Source organism: Struthio camelus, chromosome 8 (assembly GCF_040807025.1).
Source record: "Struthio camelus isolate bStrCam1 chromosome 8, bStrCam1.hap1, whole genome shotgun sequence".
In the NCBI taxonomy this organism is placed as follows: domain Eukaryota; kingdom Metazoa; phylum Chordata; class Aves; order Struthioniformes; family Struthionidae; genus Struthio; species Struthio camelus.
This window is the reverse complement of record NC_090949.1, coordinates 7,955,925-7,981,855: the sequence shown is the minus strand read 5'-3', so window position 1 is coordinate 7,981,855 and position 25,931 is coordinate 7,955,925. Positions and strand designations below refer to the sequence as shown.

The 25,931-nt window shown below is 54.6% G+C and overlaps 1 protein-coding gene across 3 annotated transcripts in view; it reads right to left on the bottom strand.

Annotated features, from left to right (window-relative positions):
* Positions 1-13,158: 13,158 nt before the first annotated feature.
* PBX1 (PBX homeobox 1) overlaps positions 13,159-25,931 on the bottom strand; it is a 157,443-nt gene continuing 144,670 nt past the window's right edge. The window contains exons 7-9 of one of the 3 annotated variants that reach the window (XM_068951865.1): positions 24,294-24,406; positions 22,732-22,821; positions 13,488-13,928 (exon numbers count right to left, since the gene is read on the bottom strand). In XM_068951865.1, coding sequence (XP_068807966.1) covers positions 13,836-13,928; positions 22,732-22,821; positions 24,294-24,406 — 296 coding nt within the window. In that variant the 3' untranslated portion in view covers positions 13,488-13,835. Of the gene's footprint in view, positions 13,929-22,731; positions 22,822-24,293; positions 24,407-25,931 lie in introns of all 3 variants that reach the window. The other 2 variants (XM_068951866.1, XM_068951867.1) reach the window with 2 other exon arrangements.

Below are 25,931 nucleotides of genomic sequence, written 5' to 3'. Positions count from 1 at the left end.
TAGCATGTACAGGGCATGGCATTCCCAGAGCTGGCAACGCTGGCCCCTCTCAAGACCCCTACAAAAGATATCCTTTGGCTTTTAAGCTACCAGCTGTCTTGGCTTCAGCATCTTACTCTAATGGTGTACTTTGCTGGCTAGCATTCGGTCTCCCACCATCGTTGTGCTGCAGCGAGTTGCCTCCTGTGTGATAACCCAGGAAGCAAAGACATGTCTCGGGGGTCCAGCGCTGGCTGGCACTTAACAGCGGCCGAAGGGCAGAGCTGGGCAGGGCCGTGCGTAGGATGAGCCCGCATCTCAGCCATGCAAGGGGTCCACGGTACAGCGGGCTGGCGGCGCTCTTTCAGGCAGCAGCCCGTGGGAAGGGCCCCGGCCGGCTGCTGGCAGGCGCAACGTGCCCTTTCCGAAACGCGCGCTGCGGAGTCCCCTGTGCCTCGTCTCCGCGGGCCGCAGGAAGGCACCGGCTGCTCCTCCCAGCGACAGCAAGGCCCGAGCGAGGACTCGGCGTCTGCATTTCCGGCCGCTTTCCGGCGAGCTGTCGCTGGGTGCAGCGTCTTTCCAGCCGCTGCTGTTCCTGGTGGCTGGGGGCTACGGCTCCGTGTTCGCGCTCCCTCCTCCACCAGCGGAAGAGGCCTTGGGAAAGCTCAGCAAAACCCATGTGGCGGCTGTCGGGGTGGTGGGGGTGATGCCTCCCGGGGAACCACGGTGCTCAGCTCTGGCGACAGCAGTTCCACCAAGAACCAAAGAGATGGAGGAAGAGCTATTGCCGCAGTCGCGCGCCAGCTATTACCTCCAACAAAAGGCAGTAGTCAAGCAGCCCGGAGAGAGCCCGAGGAAAGGGGGAGCCTTGACCTTCAGAGGACACAAAGAAGACAGGCCAAAGGCCTGATCGTCCACGACAGGTACGCCCGCGAGTTGCCGTCCACCTGGCCAGCCGCGGCGGGAAGTCTCCGAGGAGACTCCTCGCAAGCCTTCACCACGAATCAGTTTCAAAGCCTGCTGATCAGCCCCTGGTTGCTTTGTCTTTTCCCTTCCAGCTCACATCAAGCTTTAAAGTTTCTGAAAGGAGGAAGGAAAAAGCCAAGCGACTGGTAATCTCATGGTCGCGTGTGGAGCCAGCCGGAGAGAGGAGCGGGCAAGAAGCGGAGCAGCACGCTGCACTCGTGCCCTTAAACTGCAGAAACCTGACCCCTGCCCACGGGCGGCCGGGAGAGGCTCTGCCGGTGGGATGCAAGATCGCGAACACAAAGAAACCAGCTCCAGAGCCAGCCGAGGTGCCCATGGTGGACCTGCCTGCACAGCATGGTCTCCCACGCTGCAGTGTCCCCGCTGCCCACGGGCGCCCGAGCAAGCTGGGTATGGCTGCCTCGCGCTGATGCTCAGCGGTGTGAGCTGCCAGCATAATTTCAGAGCTCCCCCAGGAGCGTGATCTCCAAGGGCTGCAAAACTTGGCTCTTCCCAGGCTTCCAGACGATGCCGGGAAGGTAGGAAGGGAGCCGAGGAGGAGGTGAGGCTTACATGCCCTAACACAAGCAGCCTGGGCCTCAGCTGAATTATGCCAGTTCTCATTAGCTAAGTGCTTGCTCCTTTTGGACTATCCTGTGTCTTTGGACCGGTGACTGGGAGCCAGCCTTGTCTTTGTCAAAAAGGGAAGCTAAAAGCAACAGACGTTCGTGCTTTTGCCCCTTTGCCTTGGTGTTCACGTCAGCTCTTGATCCAAAGTGAAAGAAAAACCTCCCGTTGAGCCCAGCAGCTCTGGCTCGGACTAGGAATGCTCTTTCTTAGAAATCTCGTTGTCTCTTTTTGCCTTTCTCCTGGAAATAGGCTTCTTACTAAGCCCTTAGGGTTTTAAGAAGAAGGGATGCTGTTGTACCTCTTTAGCAGTTGTAAGGTACCAGCGCTCGGTTTAACATTGTGGTTTGGCTTGGATTTGCTATTTCTGGAGAGCCCCATTTTCCAGCCCCCGGCTGGTAGCCACAACTTAGCAAGGAATCTGCTTAAAATAATTCCTGATCAAGGCTAAGATGACAGCTCCAAAGACCTGCAACAGCAAGCCAGACGCTTCTACCTTGAGTCTGGGTGTTTGAACCCAGGCAAGCAGGGTCGGTGAGTTACTGCCTCTGGATGGCCAGCCTGAAATGCCATCGGGGCCTCAGCACAGCTCTTGGACACTTGTATGGTGAAGATCTCCAGTTAGTCCTTTTGCTAGCTCTCTCGCTAGGAGCAAAGGCTGATCTGAGAGTCACCTCTGTGTTGTGCCCCCATCCACTTCAGGGCTGAGGCACACCAAGGAGAGCATGTAGCCCAGAAGAGACCTCCTGTAGACGAACAGCAATTGCTGTCTTCCTGGCTTTCTGGGCTCTGCCGTTAGAGTGACTCAGATGCACCTTGGGGAAGTGGCGGAGGGGGGGGTGAAAAAGCAGGGCAGCCGCGGTCATCTTCGCATACAGTTCCCCGTGGAGAGCTGTAGATGAGCAATGGCCAAGGCTAGATTAATGGGGGGAGTGGGTTGTCAGCTAATGTCAGAAAGCAAAAAACAAGTTGGACTTCAGAGGCAATTAGGTTTGTATAATGCGAGAGCGGAAGTGCCGGTTAAAGACATGATAACGGCTGAACTGTATATCAATTTATTTAAATGCAGTTTTCTGGGGGAGCAGAGTACATGCATATCATTAACGCCAAATGTCTCTAATAAGACTGTCTCCACTAATATGCCAAAAAGAGCTTAATTAACTTTGTTTCACAGTGAGCCGGGGAGGCTCCTTGAATGCCTTTTCCTCGCATCACCTAACATGAGCAGAACGGGTCTCGAGACATCAATAAAAAAGCTGGTGTGTTACTAGAGATAGTACGCTTTGAGCAGCAGCGAGGCTGTCTGTGTTGGTGATGGCTTCTGGTTTGCTCCCTGGGCACATCACATTTCTAGGCTCTTTGCAAGATCATCTTCTTTGGGAGAAGGTGTTGCCCTTAGTAAATCTATCCAGCCACGCTGCCCAGAGACTTCCCACTGGTTCCTCGCTATCATCGGATCTTCCAGCGAAGGAAAGTGCCCTCCACCGCCAAATTGCGGGTGCTTCTGGGGGGATCCATGGGGCCGCGTTGTCTGCCCCTGTTAGCTAAGGGGGGAGCTCTACAAAAGCATTTCATGTGCCCAAGCCCCACGCTACATGCCAGCGGAGCATGACGAATATCCGGAGCGAGACTCGGCGGCTGCCTCCCAAGGAAACGCGGGGAGATTGCATTTCACCGCTGTCGCTTTCCAACAAACGCCAGCCAGCGCGCGCGGAGCCTAATTGTCCTGCGAATTCCCCAGCCGACGCGAGTAATTAGAAGGATCAAGGAACCAGTCCGAGGTTTAAGTGGCTGCGTATTATGTCTGTCCCTCCACATTTTCTGCAATGCATAAGCAAAAACTCTCAGCCGCCACTTCCCCATCAAATCCCCCCACCGAGGCCATGGCTGGTGTGATGCCTGCAGATTGCTCCTGACTGGCGCTGATTAAAGGCGTGACGGGCTGGGACCCCTCCGTCAGTGAAAAACTTGCCCACCCTGGTTGTCCTCAGCCTCCTCCCGTCCTGTCCCCGGCCTGGTCGCTGCAGACAGGACGCTGCTGGGCCCGTGGCCGCGCCGCACGGTGTGCGGCACTGCCTGGGCTCACAGGCTTCGCAGCAGGCAGGATCGTGCTGAGCGCGGACCCTGTGGTGGCACGTACCGCGGCGGAGATGGGCTGACCTCCGGGGCAGGGAGGTGGCCGTGCTGGTGGTGAAGGAGGCTGTGAGGAAGGCACTGGTCGCCTGCAGCGGGGCAAAGGGCTGCCCTGAGTCAGCTCACCTGCTAAAACCGCGCGGCAGGAAGGGGCTGCCGGGGAGGGGGGGGGGGGGTCGTTTCGTGGTGGTGGCACCTCTAGTTTGCACTACGGTCCCCTCCTAAAGCAACTCTTGTTTCCAGGTGCTGAAAGCATTGCTTGGGCTTTGCAAGTGTCCAAAATTTTGGGGACCTCATAGACTACCAAGACACTTCCACCCTTTTAAATATATATATATATATACACATATACACATACATACACACATGTATGTGTATATGTGTGTGTATGTATATGTATAAATACATATATGTGGATTCATATATGCATACATTATATTATGTATTTTACACATGTTTGCATATTTAAATATATATACATATATGTATACATGCATGTGTGTATGCATATGTGTGTGCATATATATATATATATATATATATATCTACATGCATATATTTTTATATTCTATATATTTTCCATACATGTTTGGGTATTTATATATGAGCAGGGGGCTGGATGAGATGGTCTCCAGAGGTCCCGTCCAACACTCTGTGGGGGGGGGGATGCACGTGTATATATGTATACGTATGTGTGTGTGTGTGTAGCTATATACATACAAACTCACACGTGTGTCGTCGATCCCGTAAGGAGGGCGCAGCTGTTAGCTGCTGGCACGCTTGCAGAGCCGCCTCTTGCTCAAGCCCGGACGGCTGCGAAGGGGCGTTATTAGAAGCGGGACCGAGTCGGGGAGCCGGCAGCCGGCTGGGCTCAGCTCGCCGGCACGCGGGGCATCACCCCTCGGGCCCCGGCATCAGCGGCGGGGCTGAGCCGGCCCGTTGCACGCGCTGCCGCGACCGCTGGCGCAGCGGCTGGCGATACGGCTGTAGCAGCTCGGTGGGAAATTGTTCCAGGCTGCTCCTTCCACCCTGCCCGTGTCCTCCGGCGCGCTCCGCATGGGAAGCTGGCAGCGGAGGCGGCTCAGAAAGCGGCGTGTCCGTCCGTCCGTCCGTCCCCCCCCCCCCCCCCCCCCCCCCGCCCTGGCAGGGCTCCAGCAAGCAAGCCGGTGTTTGGTTAACTTGCAAATCTCTTAGTCCCGGGTTAATTAATCGTAACGAAACAACCTGCGCGCCTGCAGCCTGGGATGGCAAGTTCACCTTCACTCCAGCGTTCGACCGCCTCGCTCGCACGGCCTTCGCCTTGCTCCCTTTTCGGGGCGGGAGGCTGCACGCCGCCCGCACAAGGCAGCGCCGGCCGGAAACCCGCCGGGATTTACCCACTTGATGCCCAAATGGGGCTCTCTAGGTGCTGCAAACCACGGCATGATGGACACTGTTTGGCCATCGTGCCACCCGTGTGGTCTTCTCCAGAGGTGGGCACCATGCAGCCCCCTACCGCAAGCACCTGCTGGCCTTGGGGAGCTACAGCGGCTTCTGCTCTCAGCTCCTCTGCAGCTTTGTCACTCCTGGTGTCCCTTGGGTACCCCAGGGAGGGATGAACATGGGTTTTTCTGAGCTGCAGTTCCCAATATCCTTGGGGCGGACAGGACTCGCCGGAGGAGGGCTAGTCGGTGGCGCTGCGCGTTCGCCCTGCGGGAGAGGGCCGGGAGCGTGCGGGAAGCGCCAGGCTGGTGGCATCTGCCTGGGCTTGGCTTGGGCTAAACAGCTGCTTCTGCGCCGCCATGAAAGGTGAAATATTTTAATAAGAATTAGCCACATGTTAAAGGTAAAAACGGGCCGCTCTCTTTCACTCTGTGTGTGTGTGTGTGCGCATGCAAATGAACTGGAAGCTTATTAACAAGATGAGAGGCTGGAGTCTAATTAGGAGCAGGACGAGGGGAGACGCGATGTAGCTGAGTCAGCAAGCGGGCTGGGTAATCGCGGCCTCGGCAAGCGCTTCCGCGATCCCAGGCAGGGAGCGCGCCGGCGCTGCCTTCAACGCCCTGCGAAAACGGCCCGAATGGGGCAAAAAAAATCTCTGCGGTCCCAGTAGGCTCCTTTCCCCAAAAGGCCGGGGGGGGGGGGGGTGCTTTGCAGGCCGCCAGGCTGCCTTGCGGGCCACAGGGTTCAAAAAGCAAAAAAAAAAAAAAAAAAAAAAGAAAATTATATTTAGACAGGTATTCCCCCCCCCCCCCCCCCCAAAGGACACGGCAGGCCGGGAAGGGCCCCCAGAGGCACGCGCCGCCCCCAGGCGATCCCGTCCAGACGGAGGGGATCAGCCCGCAACCAAGGCAGGAGGGAACCACAGTTTAAAAAAAAAATTTTACTACGAAGCAGAATTACTCCAAAGACGGATGGACTGACTTGCGAGACCCACTCACGTTTATGGAGGTCGTAAGTTATATACTTCCTGGCGAACTGGAGAAAACATAACAATCACCTTTTATAGGCGAAACTTCCTGCCGTATATTAAAAGTCTCCAGCAAACAGACATGGGGTTTACGGCAAACTATAACTTTAATGCCTCCAAACCACTCGGTTATTTCGGAAGGATTATTAATATCTGGGGCATAGCTTTGCCGTCCACTGCGCGCCAGCAGTTTGCCCCCACCGCCGTCTCCGGTGGCGGGGCTGGTGCGCGGCGCCAGCCGCCCGCCAGGGACGCGGGAAATCACAGCCTTGCAGACAGCGAAGGCACCCGGCCGGGGGGGGTGGCGATCCCCCCCGCTACCTGCCCTGGGGGGTGGAAAAAAGCTCCAGGAGCGCTCTGCATCCGTCCGCTTGACGCTCCCCTTCTTTCTTTCTTTCTTTTTTTTTTTTTTTTGTGAGGGGAAGTTTGCAGGGTCAAAAAAAATCTTTTCGGGGGGGGGGGTTCAACCCTTTGCATTGAAAAATGCACTTCCTATCTCAAGGGCTTCTCCCAAAGGCTGGTTTTTTTTTTGCTTGCAAGTCAGGCAGAGGAGGGCTGCTGGGAGCTGCCAGGACACCTGGGCTCCCTGCGCAAAGGGCTCGGGCAGGTCGTGGAGCGGCTCCGTGCCTCAGTTGGCAAAAAAGACCCCGTCCACCCCCAGGGCTCCCCCCCTGCAGGGAAGCGGGCTGCCGGCCGTTTGTGCTCTTCTGATGCAAGACATTTTTATCCGTTTTTTGATTCAACAGCGACGCGTTTCCCCACCGGCGCCTTTGCAGGCTGCCTAGCGGGAGCCAGCGTTCAGAAAGCTAAAAATAAATAAATAAATAAATAAAATAAATTTATGTTTAGCCAGGTATTGATATACGAGCCGGGAAGCATGAGCCCGTCTCTGGGCGCTGCTCGCCTTCGCGAGCAGGCACCGAGCCGCGAGGGGCTGTCGGGGGGGGCAGGCGGGGGGGGGGGTGCAGCCATCGCTGCGCAAGCAGGGGAGGAAAAAGCAAAAAAAAAAAATAAAACTCCAAACGTGGGGGAGGAAAAAGCAAAAAGCAAAAACAAAAAAATCTGGTTACCTAAGGGGCAGGTGAAGAAGCAAGGGAAACCGCGTCGGAAAGGAAAAGGTGTGGAAGCCAGGCGGCGGGGGAGAGAAAAGACTCTCTAACGAACACGCAACCAATTATAAAATAAACCAGCGGGCTTTGCCCGTCAGGGTCCTTGTTAGGCTGGAAGTGGCTTTGTCTAACGGGGTGACGTTTCTTGCCGGTGAGCAAACACGTCATGCCGGCTAAATTGGCTGAAGTGAGAAGCAGGAGCTGCTCAAACCCTGCCCGGGGGCTTCGTGTCGGGGCCAGCCCGAACCCCAACACGTGGCTGGTGGGCGACGGGGCTGAGCAGGTGTCAGAGCAAGGCAGCGGCGGGTGCTTGGCGGCTCCCCCGCGGTCCGTCTCCTGCCGGCGCCGATGCCGCCGTGTTGTTTAGAAGAGAAAGGTCAGGCCGGAGACTCAAGCATCATCGAGGAGCAGCGCCGGCAGGGGGCCGGGTGCCTGCCCGGGGGGGGGGTCTGGGCGAGGGGGGGGGGCTTCGGGCCGGCACGTCGGGAAATCACAGCCGCTCTCTCCCTCGGCGGCGCGCCGCAGCCCCTTCCCGCCGCCACAGCGGGTTGGAAGCAGGCCGTGGGCCACTGGGCTGCAACGCCGGGCAGGGATTGATTTTTGGTACCCTGGTTGGGGGGGGGACATGGCACAGGGGCAGCAGCCTCGCCGCCCACCGCCCCTTTGCCCAGGCGACGGCACGGCGGTCGGCACCCGCGGGCTCTTCATCCCGCTCACGGCCTGTTCTCAGACCGAAAAGTATATGTGTGTATATATATATATATATATTTTTTTTTTTTTTCCTCCTCAGAAATAGCATCCAACCTCGTATCCGTTTTGTTCCTAAGTGAAAACCCAGGGAAACCTAGGGACGCTCGTCGGCGCGCTGGCTCTTCCCGAGCCCAGCGCTGGGGCTGCGTGACCTGTTACCCAGCGCTGCAGCCGCCCAGCGCCAGGCGTCCTGCCCACCCTGCCCCGTGCATGGGGAAACTGAGGCACGGGGGCAGCAGGAGGGATTCACCCCCCGGACCAGGGGGGATGCTCTGCATCGGGAACTGCCCCGAAACCTCTTCCCTCTGCTGAGCTCCCGCCACCGGCAACAGGGTGCTGCGCTGGCAGCCCGGGGCCGGAGCATCGCCTTTGCTCACGCGCCCTGCGGCACCCCCACGCCTTCCCCCCCCCCTCGCCCCCCCAAAACCAGGGCAGCGTCTGCGCGCAGCCCCGGAGCACACAGCGGCGCGGGAGCCGGGGCAGTCCAGCCGCGGCCACGGGGCCGCTGTCCCCCAGCAGCCTGCCAGCCTCAGGGCTGTGAAACTCCCCCAGGGCCCGGGCAGCTCGCTCTTTTTTTTTTTTTTTTTTTGGAGTTGCAAAAAATACGCCAGGTTTGGTTTAAGTTTTTTTTTTTTTTTTTTGCAACAAAAGAAACTATTTATTTGGAATATGCATTACCAGTACAAATCAGGAAACTGTAAAACCTACACCTTGTTAGTATCGTCATAGAACATAAAAGTCTCAATTGGGATCAGAAAGACAGAGGCCTTTTTTCCTTTACAGAAGCAGAAAAGCTTAAAGTTTCAAAACCAGGTCAGAACAGAGAGTCTTTCTTTAGGGTTTCTTTTTTTTTTTCTTTTTTTCCTTTTTTTTTTTTTTTTAGTATTTGGAATCCATTAGGAAGAGAAAAAAAAAGTGGGGGGGGGGAAGGAAAAGAAAGAGCAACTCAGAGCAACGGGATCATCTTTACAAGGGACAGAAAGGGCTTTGCAAGAACAAAAAAAGCAAACCGACAAAACCAACCCCCCCCCCCCCAGGCAACGTCTGATTTACATCGTCTTAATAATAATAATAATAATAATAATAATAATAAAGGTGTATGAAAACAAAAGGACTCCAGGTAGCCTCGGGATTAAAAAAAATAACACCCCAAACCCTAAACCGATTAGTGATGTGAAAAGTTCAGTTTTTGGGGGGAAACAGGGTGGGGGGGGGGAGGAGGGAAAATATTGTTAAGAGAAAAATAAAGCGATCCCGCTCCGCTTCTTTCTCAGCACGTCGCCTTGCACCCCGCCGCGCAGCCGTGCAGCTTTCCGGAGGTGTTTTTGGCGGGGGGGGGCACATTTCGGCCGCGTCCCCAGGCCGGGGGGGGGGGGGGGGGGGGCTGCGGCTGCTCCCGCTGCGCCGGTGCCTGGGGGCTCGAGGGCTGGCGGGGCGCCCGCCGGCATCCCGTCCCGCAGGCCGGGGCCGCGGCTGCAATCGAGCTCGGGGCTCGCCTTGCTCCCCTCGCTTTTGGGGCTGAAAGCCCCGCTTTTGGCGCGCGCCCGCTCAGAGCAGCCGCTCGGCCAGGGTTCGGGGGGCAGAAGCCGAGGGCTACGGGATTTCGGGAGGATTTGGGCCCTCGACTCGACCTTTCGGCTGGGTCGAGCCTCCGGCCGGCGCCGAGCATCCATCCCCCCCCCACCCCAACCACCGCGGGCCGAGGCTCAGGACCCATCTCCTCCCCGCACCCCCTCGGCCGCTCCGGAGGCGCCGGCCCCCCCCCAACTCAAGCAGCCACCGACGGGTCTCCCGGCCCCCCCCACCCAAGGGAGGCAGGAGAAACAGCCAAAAAGAAGAAAAAAAGAAAAAAAAGCCAACGTAACTTTTCACATCACTTCGAACACGGGGGTCAAAAGCGAAGGGGAGCGGAAGCTGCAAGGCCATCGTCTCGGACAGGTGAAAAGAAATCCGTCATCATCATCATCATTATCATCAAAGCCACCCCTCCCCCCAAATAATGCCAAAAAAATAAAATAGAAAGGAAATTTCTGGGTCTCAACGTTAAGAAACATAAAGTGTTAGAATGTACCTATTAATGCTCACTATTCCAACCATTTTTTTTTTTAAGTTTTACAAAATGAATTACTGTCACTTTTTAAACATTTGTGTAAGGAGAAATGAGTGTGCACAACTCTACACTTTTCTAGCATTCTTGAACTAATTCACAAATGCGAGAAAATTAAAAAAAAATGGGAAAAACAAACAAAAAAAAGAAGATGAATGTAGGTAGTTTGATGTTATAAACTATACAGGAATGAAGCGCTTGTTGCCACAGAAAGAACAGGGACGGGACTTTTCCCCTGTTCAGTTTTGCGTGCTAAGAGGGTCATTTTTTATTTTTTTTATTATAAACACTATTAAATTCAGACTGCGTTTTTGGTTTTTTTTTTTTTTTATCTGAATATACAAGAACATTCATTATCAAATGTTCGTTATCATCAATACTACAAAGAACGAGACACAAATCGCAAGAAACAATGGAAAATGTTAATAAAGCTGAAAGAATCGTCGAGTTTTTTTTGTGTTTTTTTCATTTTTATTTTTTTTGAGTTTCTGCAGTTTTTTGTTTGTTTTTTTGTTTTTTTTTTGTTTCGTTTTGTTTTTTTTTGGTATCGAAGTCAGGTTTTTCTGGGCAGAACAAAAAAAAAAAAGAAGAAGAAAAAACCCCCAACACTTGGCGGGGGGAGGGGGGGAGAAACACAACCAAAGAGGGGAAAAGAGGTTAAAAAGAAAAAAAAAAAAAAAGGCAAAGCAAAGAAAAAGGCAAGCGACCAGCCAGCTACGACAACGCAAACCGGAGGGACAAAAACGGGGAACCGGAAAAGTGTGATTTGCAAAGTACCGTCAAGGAGTCACCACCGTGCCCGGCAGCAATCGCAGGGCAGAGAAACGGGCCGGGGCTCGGCGCCCGGGCGGCTCGGCTCGCCGAGCGCTCGCTTTCCAGAGGTACCACTGCACTGCCGCCCGCCCGGCCACCGGACGGTCCCCGTCCCACCGAGCGCTGCAGAAAGGCTCCTGCTGGGGCCACGCGAGTCCAACCTCACCTCCGCGTCCTCGAAACGCGCCGCCGGGACGAGGCCTCGGCTTCCCGCCTGCGATGGGACCCGTCAGGAGGCCACGTTGGGAGCAGTGGCGACCACAGCGGGAGGCCAGGCGAGGAAGAGGAGGAGGAGGCACAACGGGCAGCGCGTGCGGGCGGCCCTGGCGGGAAACGACCCTCTCTCTGCTAAGGAGCACCTGGGCACCTCGCACGCAGCGCCCAGGCAGCCCCGGAGCCCGGACGACCCATCGCGCTCGCCGCCTGCCCTCGCTTGGTCTTCCCAAGGAAGGACAAAGAGTCCCTCAACGCTCAACAAAAAGCGCAAGTTCTTGCCATTTTTAAAGCCCGCCTTTCAAACGTGCTCCTAGCCCTGCTCTGATCCCCAGCAGCTCGGAGACAAAAAAAGATCTGCTGAATCAAGATTGCTCTTAATCGGGGGAAATTCACAAACGTCAAAGCAAGCGCTTGGGAGCCTTCTGGGGTTATTCCCCCCAGAAAGCCAGGCTTGACCGCCGCTTCAGTGAGCAACGCTGCCGGCCCCGCTCGGCGAGGTCTCAGCGTACCAGAGCTGCCAACGCGCCGCCTTTGCCGGCCTGAAAACGCTCGGTGCTGGGCTGCAGGCCAATCTCCGTTATTTCTTCCCAGTGGAAGGGTGGAAATTTTTCTGGCAGAGCTTTAATTTTGAACGGTTCCCGCTCAACGCTGCTCTGCGTTAGCGTTATTCTGCTCTCGAAACGGCTGGCGAAGCAGATGCCGGCGCAGGCAGGGCAGAGAAGGGAGCGCGAGCCGCGGACTCGGGAGAGCACGAGATGTGGGAGAGGTATCACAGCTCGTCACAAGGCACCATACCCGTTGTATCTACACAGATCCGCACAAAACCTGGACCCTGATCCTGCAAACGCCTACCCTGGACTCACGGAGGGTCGGCTTGCCCTCCTTGCCTGCTGGGAGGACTTGCAGCCAAAACTACTGTGCTCCGATGTCCTCCTGTCCCGTCACTCACAGCAAAGCTCAGCCATTGCACAGGGCAAATTTGTTGTCCTGCTCTCAAAACAAGAGCCCACCTTGTCTATCTAGAGGAGCATTTTAGCACGAAGAAACCCTGCTTACTGCCAGTCACCCAAAAAGCAGACCTGTGGCCAGGCAGGGGATCACTCAAGTTGTCCCACGACTTCGGATGCCACATCCCATAGTTACTCCAAGGACTGAAACCGTCAGTTTAATTTGAAAAAAAAACCCCAAGAGGGACATCCACTCATCTTACCGAGTTTCCTCCTCAAGCACCCAGTCCATTCACCCTGCACACGTACCGTGTCCAACCTCGGGGATCCAACCTCGGCTTCCCTGACGTCATTACCAATCCTAGGAGCTAACTACGGACCGCACCGCCATGGTCGCTCCTGCACGCACGTGCCAGGCACCACTGCCTCTCCGGCACGGCTTGGGAAACGCAATGGCCAGAGGATGCTGCCAAACCCTTTGGCCCTGTCTGCACTTGGGAAACCCACGTCCTTCTTTTGCACGGCCCAGCCCGCTCGACTCTACAGCGGGTAGCCCCACAGGCGAAAATACGAGCCAGCACTGTGCGATGCTTTCCTTGATAGAAAAAATCCACTGCTGGCCTCCCTAGGTGCTGCGAGAAAACTGCATGGGTCCCATCAATCATTACTTAATGCTTGATCATGTAAAACACTGCAGACGCGCTCAGTGCTTTCGTTATCAGTGATGATAATTTCTCACCTGCCTCCTTCTGCTTTGTTTCCTTCCCTCCTCGCCTCCCCGTCCCTAGCAGCATCGCAATGAAGGATACGGGGGGGGGGGGCCACGACTGTGGGGTCTTATCTCTCAGGGCTTTCCTGCAAAGCACACGCGGGTGAGCGGCACATCTGATCCAGCTCAGAAAAGCCAATGTGTTTGAGATCTGCTGCAGAGCAGCGCCGGGGACAGCCCGGGCTGGCTGTTTCCATGGGTCTGGGAACGGCCTGGTACCTTTTGAAAGCCAAGGGGGGGGTGGGCAACGGCAGGGGAATTTGGCTCTTTCTCCTACGTGCAGCGGGGTTGCGTTCATCTGCCCTGTAACCGGCACTGCCCGGGGGGCAACTCACCGAGGCATCGGCACAACTGTGGCGCGGGGAGGCAGGCGGTCTGCTAGCTATTCCCAGCACCGGCAGTGATGAGGAAGCAGCAGGACAGAGGGCTGATGCGGCGTTTTCCTACTGCGAGGTAGCGTGCGAGGGACGGGGGGGGGGGGGGGGGGGGGAGCTGCCGGGGAGGGAAGGAGCCAGACTCGACTGAGGTACGTTTTTGGCTCCTCGACAAGAAACCCAGCGCGAGGCCGTGCACTGCTTTTGGTTTGGTTTGGTTTTCTTTTCTTTTTTTTTTTTTTTTTTTTGCGGTGGCGACTTTTGCTTTTCCTCCTTATAATTCTTCTACCTGTCGAAATAGCCTTCGGTGGGAAGGGGTGTGTGTATGCGTGTGTGTGGGGAGGGGGGTGTTGTGGTGGCGGCGGCGAGGAGGGAAGAGTGGCTTCTACCCAGAAAAGAAAGGGAAGAGAGTATAAAGAAGTGTCCAGATTGGCTGAAAAAAGCATCCCGACGAAGAGAAGAGAAGAGAAGGAGTCTTCGTGTGTGTGCTGATTGGGTTCACCTCCAGTCTGACTGCTGCGGTGTTCGGAGAGGCCCCCTCCCCTCCCGCCCCCGCCGGGGGCCGGGGTCAGCCAGGGATGCAATTTGCCGGGAGATCAGTTGGAGGTATCAGAGTGAACGCTGCCAGGGCCTTCTGTGGGGGAGGTCACCGACGACGGGGTAGTAGCGTCTTGCCAACCTCCATTAGCCTGCGGGAACGGAGAGACACAGCTGGGTGAGCTGCCGCGCGCACCCACCGCCACGGCCAGCCCAGCCGAAACGGCCACCCCCCCCGCCCCTCCCCGCCGTGGACCCCCCCCTCAACTCTGCGGCGGGAGGGCCATGCTCAGATGCAACCCCAACTCAAGCCCCAAATAGGACCCTTCCCCATGGCTCCATCGCTCCCTCGGCGGGTTCAGGGCACCTTTCCTCCTGCGGCGCAGCGGCAGGGAGGGACCGTGGGCTGCCCGTCTCCTGGGGGCTGCAGGGCCACCCGCCGAGGGGACGACTCCCTGCCAAGCTATCGGCGCTGAGCCTTGTCGCCGAGCAGAGCGGCTCCTTGCGCTTGCTTCGCCCTGGCAGGGCCATCCAGAGGAGACCTGCCTCCTTACACAGCTGCAGCTTCCTCATGCTTAGCTTATCCGACACCCATCCCGAGAGCCCACACCGGATGGCACTTCGTTACAGAGCCCTGGTCCTGAGACAACCTCTTCAAACATCATCCCGAGGTGGGATCCCATTACATCCTTCCTGCCGAGGAGCCTGCTCATGAGTGAACCCCCCCGGCCGAGCATGGTATGGTTGGAGCCGGCATGCCAGGTCCCAGCTCTGCGCCGGCTCCTGGCGCTGGCCCTCCGTGACCACCGGGAGCCCGTCCTCGATGGACTTCTCCAAGCCACATTGCAATGGAGATGCAATTGCTGTACCTTGGCCTGGGGCTCATGCAAGGGGTCACACAACAAAGCGGCTGGGGGGGGGGGGGGAACTCATTTATCTCCCTAAAAACAGGCTGGTCGGTGCAAGAGGGGGCAATGCAAGACATGGCACCTTCCCACGCGCAGCCGAATTTCTCAGGGCCTCCTGAGAGCAGAGCTGGCCAGAGGGGCCCCTGTGGCAGCGAGCGGGAGCAGGGAGCATGCAGAAGCTGCTCCTGTCTGGCTGCCGCTTCCTCTCGGAGTTGCCGTCCCCTTCGGAGAGGAGCAGATGTTGCACCCAGCCTCCTCGGCTCGCTCTGACATTGATTCAGTGCTAGGCTAATTAATCCTTCCAAACTCCTGCCCGCGCTCAAGTCGGTAGCAGCCGCCGTCCCGCTTTAGACATGCCTGGGCTGCTTGGCCTGCTCCGGCTGCCTCTGCCGGCGCCTCCCTCTGCAGCGCTCCGCTGACGCGGGGCATCCATCACCGGCCGTGACAGTCCCCGCGTGCTGGGACCACGTGGCAGCCGCAGAGCTGCTCGCGTCAGCGCAGCACGCGAGGGTGGCTAGAGGTGGGCCGTATGCCGCTAGCAAGGATGGTCTGGTGACACGGTGCTTCCCCAAAGTGCCCCAGGGGTAGGGGGAGGAAAAGCCGCACCGCCCCGAGGCGTGGAAGAGGAACGAGCGGAAAGCCCATAGCCGTCCCCGACTCCCCGGCGGTTACATATGCTGACCACGGGTTCCCTGCCTGCCCCTTGCCAAGGGCTACCGAGAGGCAGCTGAGAGAGAAGCAAAGCGGCTACCGCAGAGCTGACCACAAAGCAAGCCACAAAAACACAGCTCTGAGAGGAAAAACCAACTTGCACCAGGACATGTAAAAAGTAGACATGGAAAAGGCGGAGGCATGCACACAACCAGCTTGTGCATCCTTCCACCTACACATCTAAGCGTGCAACCGCATGCGCTACCACCTCAGGCATCAAGGTATTTAGGCAATGCAAAGACAGCAGTCGCGGTCTGAAGTTGCTACAGGATCCGGTGCATCAAAGACCGCTGTACTACACCTTGGACGCAAGCATGAAACCGGGCGATGCACAGACAGTCATGGCCTTGCAACGCCCAGGAGAACCCACCACCGCGTGCCCACCAGTGCGCCAGGAGACACGGCTGCACGGGGCCGGCCTGCGGCTGGCCCCCGCCGCCCTCCGCAAAGCGGCAGATCACGTCGCTCCTGCGCACAGGCACCGATACGCACAGTCCGTGTGTTCCCCCGAGATCCAGTATCCACCCTTACACATCTTGGACCATTGCAAGAGGCAGCAATTACTGTAGATTATCAGCCTGACAATGACAGGCCGTGTAAAGAGAGACACAGAGCCAACTCCGCCGCCCAGAGACTGGCATATTCAAGTACACTTAGGACATTAATAGCAATTTACGTGCCATCAGTGAGAGAGAACCACAATAGCTGTGCTGGCAGCCTCTTATTACGAAGCCTGTTATTTGTTGGAGTTACAAGCTATAATCACAACAGAAACTTTCAAAACCCTTATCTTCCGTGACGCACCAAATCTATTTCAGAGCCGTAATTGCTATGTCACCGGAGAGTTTGCTGCTTAATGCACTCAGATGCCATTTAGTGTTTGCAGGGTCATTACAGCGAGCAGAAGGGGGGAGGAGGAGGAGGGGGCCCTTCGGAGCAGGGCTCGGTCCCTATTGTGCTGAACTATTTTTAGAGAGGCTTTTTCGTGCCAGCCGCTCTTGAAAGGAGCAAGAGGCAGAATGCCTTAGAGACAATGACTGCGGTGCTTTGATATTCAGCATCTCTCTCCCTGCCCTCCTCTGCCCCCCAAAATGCCGCGAAGCCCCACTGTACTCAAGATTGGGAATCACCTTCACGTTTTGCAGGGAAGGAGTTTGTGCCCTCATGACCACCTCAGTTACAGGATCCAGTGCGGAGACAAGAGGGTTTGGGGGAGATGCTGACCTAGCCTCCCGTGGGGTTTGGTCCCAAAGGCACTTCCCTCCATCCCACAGACCCCACAGCTCTGCTCTTCCAGCCCAATGAGGCCCCTTAGTCGTGGGTGGAGCAACGGAAAAGAGGCCCCAAGGTTAGCCACAACTGGAGCATCTTGGTGCCATCCTTTGCTGTGCACTACAGACAAGCCCTCCACAGGGAGGCTGGGTCCCTCGCCCTGTCAAAGGCGTGCAGTCACCATCCACAGTCACCCCTCCGTCCCTGGAGTTCAACTCATTGCAGTCGGCAGAGTTCACTGAGGCCTGAACAAAGTTTGGGAGCCTGCTGGGTACGCTGTGGTGCTTGGGGTGGGGTTTGGAATACAGTTGTGGCACTGCGCAAGGCCACGTGCATGACACATACAACTTCACCCAGTCAGCCCTGCCTCTTTTCCCTACTAAGGAGATCAGTTGGGATCTGACCATAATAAACGCTGGGATCGGCTGTGATAAACACCTCCCTGAAAGATGAGGAAGTTTTCTGAGGAGTCAGCAGTGGCTGCTGCTCCTTGCAGACCCTACGAGGAGCCCCTGCACAGACCTGTGACTTCTTCAGGAGGGACAGAAGCCAAAGACAGAGCAAAGGACTTCAGGACATCTCTTCAAACATCGTCTTCTGGTCCCAGTGCACAGGCAAGGCCTTGGTGGCTGTTCAAGTGGCGGAGCCACGGTGATGGATTGCTGAAGCTACTGGTTTTGGTGCCTGTTTCTTTTATTGCTGCAGGTCTCTCAGCATTTTTGTCACCTCCGTCAAGTCTGGTTGGCTGACAGCCCAGGGGTTGGTAGCCGAGTTTCTGTCTCTTTTTTGATGAGCTCTCTGCTTTGCATGGAGGCTGTCTCAACATCTTGCTTTCTGTGACCAAATCCTTGTCCCATCATTGACAGGGCAGGCAGGCAGATGTCGGGTTAGCCTCCAAATGCATCAGATACAGGGGAAACTGAGAACCTGACAGAATGGGAGTAGCCTCAGAGAGATTTCGTATCTGTGGGTTTTTAAGAGCCTATTAGTCTCTCGTTATGATATGCACTCAAGCTCTCATTAAACAACAGAGAACCCAAGCAGATCTGGCCAGCTCTAGGAAATCAAGCTCCTTGCTTGCCAAACAACGTGTGGCTAACAAACGCCTGCAATCTCAGGGTCGCAGGCTTGCGGGGGAGCTGGAGAAAGGGGCTACCCAGCTGGTGGCACGGCACAGCCTCTTAACCACTCTGTTTAAAGCTTGGCACTGCCGTAGGCCGTGTGTGACGCGTGCTGACACATGCCTCTCTCGTCGGTGCTAGCCCTCTGCCCCAGGAGACTGAGGGAGTCCCAGAAGAGCTCAGAGATGGCTCAGCTTTGACTCTCGTTCCTCTGCAGTGAAGCTCCTCTTGCAACCTCCACGGTGCCAGACCGTGCTACTGCCTCTGGGTCGGCGGGTAAAGGGGGTAGAACAGTGGACACATGCGAGTACATGTCAGCAGGCATCTGGCAGCATGTAGGAATATCCAAAGTCACTTTCCAAGACTTATGACAGCAGCTCTTTTCCTGCAGTCTTCAGGATAAGCAAAGGCATCTCCCACAAGCCATCAAATATGCGACGGACGAGCTCGGGGACCAAATACCCCTGTTGGATCAGCTTTCAGTTGTGAATCGTAGCTTGCAGAGGGGCAGAGCTACAGATGCTTTCTTTGCAAGGCACAAATTCTTGGAGAAAGGGTGCTCACAGCAAGCGTCCTACAGGTATCGCAGCCACTGAAGTGCACTGTGATGATCCCTGCTTTCAGCTGACAGGAGCAGATGCAAAAATCAATCGCACACCCTGCTACTGACTACCAACATCTTAATGACAAATACTGCTGTGTAAATACACACAGCAACGCAGAATAGCATTTATAAATCAAAAATTTGCACACTGATGAACTTCAAAAATAGCCTCCTGTACTAGGCTTTTAAACGATCTATAAATTGGCCTGTCCAATCTTCTCTGCTAGAGGGTTAGCGATGGGAGGGACAAGGGAGAGAAAGAGAGGGGGAGCCGGGACTCAAAAAAAGAAATCTCTGAAAAGGTTTTCGTTAAGATGATTATAACTCATTAGTTAATTAGCTGGCTGATCTATGCATTAGTAGCAACCTCATTCTGAATTACATGTGTGTTCGTACGCAAATCCACCAGAGCAATTGTACTTTGTCCACCTGTACTTTGCATAGGCGTGTTGTTACATCGGGGGAGCCCTGTCCTACACAGATCTCCCCGCTGTACCAGCAAGGAAGCACTGAGATTCACTCAGTGGTTGGCACTTGTCCCCAGATGGGTTTAGCAGGGATTTAGGAACCTAAAACACTTTGTGAATTTAAGCTTGCAGAGCGGCGCAGGAAGGGCAGTGCTTTGTGCTGGGGCCCTCCAGCAGATGATTGGAAATAAAGGGTCCGACTTTACTGGAAGTCACCAGAATCTGGACTTCTAAATCCTTTGAAAATCCCAGCCTTGAGGACCCAAGAGTGGGTATACATGCAGACCCACATGAAAAGGCGCCATCCAGGTGGACCAGACACCTGAAGCTTCACTGTGCAAAAAACCCAACCTCAAAGCTTGCAAGAACTGCTGGGTCAGGCCCAAAAGAGCAGCTCCTTTCAGGCAGGGGGTCCCCCCTTCCTCGCAGGGCCATCCAAGGCAGGCGGGGAACCTGCATGCAGACTCGGGTCGCAGTTGCCCCTCCACTGCTCCTCAAACGGACGTGCGAGGCTGCAGACAGCCCTCTCTCCTTGCTGGGAAGCGTGCTTCCCGACGTATCTCCAGCTGGGATATGAGAAGCCAGCTGTTTTCTCTCTGCCTCAGACATCACTGCAGGTCACAGGGATGTGCTGCTTGGGACGTAGCTGATTATTCTGGTAACGATGCAGAACTGACTCCAGCCCTTTTAGCCCCGCGGAGCTGACGGGAGCAGCGCGGGGCGTTCTGTCAGCCGTCGAGCAGCTGCAACGAGCAGACACATTTGCAGAAGAGCCACAGAGGAAACTGGGCTTGGGCTATATTTTTGTCCTCGGTTGTCATGATTTACACACATTTAAAAATTCATCCTCCATCAAGGAGCGCAAACTCTGTGTGTTGTCTCCCTTGCCAAGGGCTGTAACGGTGGAGCTGGGGAACCTGTTTCTGACTTCCTAGACCTGATGGGCTCTGGGGATGACTTAACCTCAGCCCTATGCAGAGATCTTTGTGACAGGGCTCTTGACTAGGTTTCGGTTCATCTCCTTCCAACGGCTTGCAGGGATACTCGAGTTCTGCAGGGGATGCGCAGTTTTCTGTATAACTAGCAGCTTTCTCCTGCAACCTGCTGCCCTTCCTCAGCATTAAAAGGTTTAGGGGCGAGACAGGAAAAACCTGCCTGCACCTCCAGCGAGGATACAGTGCTCTTCTTCCCCGTGCCTGGATAAAGCAGTTGCCTGGACTTTGCCGAGGAAGAACGCTTCCCCAGAGGGTAGCCACAGTTCAAGGGTGGACAAACCACACAGCTGTAGTTTATCAAGCACTTCGGGATCTAGCTGGAAAGACATTAAGTGACAATAAAAGCCACAGAGAGGAACATGCTGCCAGGGATATGAGGGAAGCAAAACATTCATAGAGAGAGACACAACCCAGAAGATGCTTCCTAAACCTCCTGCTCAGCTCTAAACAAACTTCCCTACTCCCTGCCCTGCTCTGGGGGCCTGCCAGAGTTACAGCATCTTTCTATGGGGAAATGCTCTACCTGGAACCAAGGACTCATTCCCCAAAACCTGGGCGATCGTTTTGTCCACTTGCCACCCTGCCCCTCTCTGAAGAGCGTTCCCACGCCTGGCCCCTTTGGGCCAATTTGGGCTTCTGCTGTCCTAGAAAATCAACCCAAGCAGCCATCAAATCCCAGACATCCCAGATCCCCAGCTGGGAAGCGCAGAGCGCACCACAGAGCCTCGGCCAGCTTACCAGTTCCCAGTGCTGTCCCCGGCAATGTGGGCTCTCCCATTACCACCATCGCTGACAGTCGGAGATACCAGACCAGTTGCTCTTATCTTATTTGGCTTTCGAGTTTACACTATCTCTTTCTTCTCCTCTCTCCTGTTGTCCCCCTCCCTACTTTGTAATCCCCAGCAATAACCCTCCCCCCAAATTTTGGCTTAACCCAGATCACTGTTATTTTCCAAGCCAACTGCAACCATAATCAGCCCAGCCTCTTTCCTTGGGGGTATTTTAATTTATACAAAAGTATCATCTCTTATCATGATCAGCCACCAATTCATTTACTCTTCAAGTATTAAAAAGCCAGAAAGGGAATAAATTCAGCGCACAGAGAAATTAATGCGGAACGATAGGCTCTTTCATGTGGCATTTTCAAGCACCGCTTTTGCAACGGGCTTATGTAATGAGACATAATTATCTGCACATGTTCAATTACATTACTTCACAAATCCTCCCTGGCTCGGCTTCATGACGTCAAGCTTCCTGCTAAGCCCCAGTGCCCGCTCCGTCTCCGCGCACCCAAGCGAGAGCGGAGGAAAGCACCCGACCCCACCGGCCGCCTCTCCCACCTTCCTTGCATGACGGGGCTCTCCCCACCCTGGTGGTGGTGGCCTCTGCCACACCAATGGCCTGAGGGCTTTCACACACAAGGTGCTGCTCGCGGCAAAGCCCAGGTGGCCTCCTTGGCCAGAAGGGTGAGGGCACTCAAAGAGAGATGTGTCAGGTCAGCGTTCCCACTGGGCTGCCCTGACACAGGGCTGCCGTCCCACCTGGGTGAACCTACAGTTGGCGGCCGAAGCCATGTTCTCCCTTCCCTGAGTAAAAGACAGAGGGAGAAAAGGGCTGGAGGGTGTGAGGAAGCTCTATCAGTGCTTCCTCTTGTATCACGTCTCCTTCTCAGTGCCTTCATTTCAAATTGACAAGAAGTCACAGATGCTGGCTGGCAGAGCCGGGAGCTCCCCAGACGTCCCTCCACTGCACTTCTGGAGGTGGATCGCTTGGAGAAGACGCCCATGGTGCTGCTGGGGGGGTGACCTGAGCTCTGCCCCCCTCTCACCAACAAGACTCCTCTTCCAGCCCTTCCTGTGAGCCACGTATGCAACAAAACAAAACAAATGCCACCTTCCTGCCCGTCCCAAGATAATCCCACCTCAGCCTTTATCCTCCTCACCGCTCAAAAGGGGCCGCAGTGACAACAGCGACGGACGGAAAGCCACGTTCGTGGCCAAGCACCCCCTCCTCCCTTCGCCACCCCAGACAGTAACAGCAAAACCCACTCTGCAAGCACAGCCTCCTTTTCCAGGCTGCCCCCTTCTCCCAGCTTGCTGTCACCGCCGCTGAGATGGCGGACGATTGATCTGAGAAATGAAGTTGGATTGCTGTCCCGAATCTACACTCGGTTCTCCTTGTGTGTGTCTGATCGATTTTGCCCTGTACGACACAGCTTGTCGCTATGAATTTTCATGCTAGTCAGAACCCGCCAGCGCACCCAGGAACAAGTAGAAGATGTTTTGAAGCCCTCCCTCCCCCTCCCATCCTCTCCCATTCCTGTTGGGTGAGGTTTCCTTGGGTTGCGTTTTCTTTTGTGCTTTATTTGTGACCGTCACTACGATCAACCCCATCGTCACCGTGTTTTCAACGCCCTCTCTCTTCCCTGGTCCAGCTTTGGCTGCTGGCTGCAGATAGTTATTTTTAGATGGCCGCTCCGGATGCCACCGTTGGCCTCCTTGCGGAGAGATTTCGAGGCCTGGACGTTCATGGTGACATTCCCCACCGCCGTTACACTAGGTGTCACCTGTTTAGCAGTTCCTCTCAGCTGAACGCATGTGGCCGCAGGTGCCGTGCGAACACTGATCTGCTCTGACAAGCCTAGACGCCAGCTGCCTGCACAAAGCCTGCCCAGTCGCCACTTTTTTTGTGGGCAAAACTCTGCCGTTGGCGTGACCGATACAGAAGCAATAAACTAGGTGACCGTAAAAGCAAAGACAAGTCCTACTAAGTGGCATTCTGAGCCCTATGGCTTTGAAATAATTGCTAGTGAGAGAATAAAAATGGAAGGGGGGAAAAAAATAAAACAAGAACCCAAGCCTATTTTTTTTTTCTTACACTGATGCCCTGCGGACTATACATCTGACTTGCTGCGAGTCCGTCACTGTATCCTCCTGTCTGGCTGATAACATGGCGAAGGGTATCCACCTAAACAAACCAACAACAACAAAGACACAAATTAGAGTGAATGAAAGGTTAGTGGGCAAAGCCGCTTCTGTTCATCTTTGGCACGATAAAAACAAACAAACAAATAGTAATAGTAACAAAGGTACACATTTAAAGAAGGAAAAAAAGGGACCACGATTGGTCTCAGGGTGAGATCCAAGGTCGAGGACTGTTCCTGCCTCCCTCGCCTCCCGCCAGCCTGCCCCGGTGGCCTGGCCACGCTCTGTTCTTGGTCCCAAGTCTCGTGACAGGAACAGCAAAGAGGGAAAACAGTGTGGCAAGTGTGGGGGTCGGACTTGCGGAGCATGTCACTGCGGCTGGCTCACGGTTGCACCTGAGGAGCCATTTTGCTACCCCTATCCCTTGCCACCCTTTGGCCCCGAGTGCCAGGAGCTCACGTCAGTGGAAGGAGATCCTCGGAGTCAGGTAAGTGTGGCTCCTCCCTTCGTTTTGGAGGGCCCAGAGAGGGAATATACCTACCACCACAAACGGATTGCCATCTCTCCTCTGTGTGCCCCCTTCCTCGCCCTTTACTACCCCATCCCAGCCCCACCAGTGGTACGCGTGGCAAGCACAGCCCATCACCCACGCATAGCACGCTTTCTCTGGTCCAGCTTTGTGAGGGGAGCGACCTTGGCTTTAGCAAGCTCTTTGCCTAACACGAAGGTGTCAGAGTGGCTGTCATCTCTCAACACGATACAGAGGCTTAGATGCCAGAGAGCAGACTCGTGGCATATCTGGACATCAGATGGGACGTGGGAGATCACAGTGAGTTACTGTTTTTTTTTAAATTCTTTATTTTTGCTCAAAGCAAAAAGCACATTTCAGTAACAGTGCCCAAAGTTCCCTTGCTCTGTCTTGCTGGTCTGTAAACGGGTGGTGTGAGTGCCTGAGCTTTAGGGAGACGGGGAGATGATGAGGGGGAGACTTTTAATTAAAAAAAAAAAAAAAAACCTAGCTGTTGTATATTTCAGCACTTCTTGCCTTTCAGCAGACACCTGGTTTGGCATCAAAGGAATGAGTGGAAGCCTTGTAAAATGAGACACCAGTCCAAACATCTGGCCCCTTCCCTTGGAAGAATAAAGCAAGCAGAACCGAAACCTCAGCTGCTTTAAGTACGTGCCTGTTCTCCTAAACCTCCTCTCCTCCTAGTACGACTATCAAGCCAGAGCCAAATGCATTCACAAAGTTTGGGCAAGTTTCCTCAAGACCATGGTTTATCGGGGTGTCTGGTTTTGGTTTCTTTTTGATCGATTTTTTGGTGGTTGTTGCTGTTGCTTTTTTTGTTTAGTTGGTTGCTTTTTTGGTTTGCTTTGCCTTTTTTTAAGTGTTGGTTGGTTCATTTGTGCTGGTTGAGATTTGCTCTTTTCGGACGGGAGGGAGAAGTGCCAATACAATCAAAGGCTCCTCCAACACTAATGCATTCACTGGCAGTACATCGGATGGGTCCCTACCTGTGACTGCACGTTGGCTCCAACCTGGGCCCCTTGGTAAGAATCCCCATTGAGAGACTGCACGCTCATGAACAAATCTCCAGAGTTTGACATGTTAAAAGAACTGGAAGAACCTGGAAAGGAAAGAGTGAGGCACCTGAATCACAGAAAGGAAAAAGATCCACCCCATGACTCTCAGCCAAGAGGAAGGAACAACATGCAAAGCAACCACAAAAACAAAACACACAGTCAGGTTAGTAGTATGAAGAACAGAGCAAGCAAAAAAAAGGATGCACTCTTAAGGTTATTCAAAGCCACATGTTGCTACACCTCAATGCCAAGAATGTCTTTGAACAGCTCCTCAGCTGGAAGAAGGATTCTTCATGCTCTCGACCAAAAGAAACAAAGCCCAGCCTGGAAGACTCAGACAGCCATTTCCTTTCATTTCAGGGTGTCAAAGTCCTTCAGTTAGCTTTGAAAATTTTGATTTTGGGAGGTGTCCACCCAGCAGACTGCACTGGAGAACAGAATTACTCAAACAAGCCTTGCTGTTGAAAGCAGAAGTCTTTTCAGCAAGGCTAACCAGACCCATACTACTGTGCTTCCTGAGCAGCTCAGATCAGCCTGGATAAATCTACACTGCACTGCTCTCTGCAAGGTGAACACATCCAGACACCATCCAATCGCAAGGTCAGAGCTCCCACTGAGTTAAGGTGAGCTCTGCAAGGCAGCAGAGTGTGGAGTTTGCCTTCAGGACACTGCAACAGTAGGCACGTCACTGTCCTCCACAAGAAATCCATCACTGGTGGGGAGCGCAGCACGCCAAGAGTGAAAGCGCACAAAAATGTGAAGGCACCTGGGCTAGCCTTCCATTACTGATCACTTTGGCAAGTGTCTTTCATCATGATGGGCTACGAGAGAAAACAAGGGTGTCATCTTTCCTACTGGGCCAGCTGCCCAAGAAGAATGAGCTCTGTAAGCAAATTCCCCACCGCATGCACCAGTCGCCAACGTTAAACTAAAAAAAACGGTAACAGTGAAGACAACTGGGTGGGATCAGGGAAAAAAAAAAAAGATAAAAAAATCATCCCGCCTTTGCAGAAACAAGGTTTTCTGCTTCCAGCTCTGAGATATCTGAGCACCTACCAGCTGCTGAATAGGAGAAACAAACCCATCATGTAACTGGAAGGCGGGGGGCAGAGCGGGGAGGCAAGGGGGTTAAAATAAATAAAAAAGGTTTTATGGGATTATTTCAGAACTTATCGTGCAGATCAGCGCGTTAAGTGTGAGACAGCTCAACGTGCAAGGTTTGGTTATAAACATGACGTTAGCCTTGGAAAGGAGAGACTTCAGGGGCCCAGGTCAGCTACGCTTTCAGCTCCAACCCCAAATACGCTCTCAGCTTCTCCACTGCCACTTCCAACTTGGAAGACTGGCAACCACAGTCCTGGTGGAATTGCCCAACTATGGCTCATGCGTACGCTCTAAGAAAGGTCTGACAGCCCGTCTCTTGGCCTGTGCTGGACAGGGAAGGAATCCTCTGGACAGACTCCACCTCTCCCCTGGAAATCAAGCAGGAAGGCTTCTCTGATGGAAGCCACCTGCAAAAAAGGTCAGGGAGCGGATGGGAGGTCTAGGCTAGAGGGTTCACGTTCACTA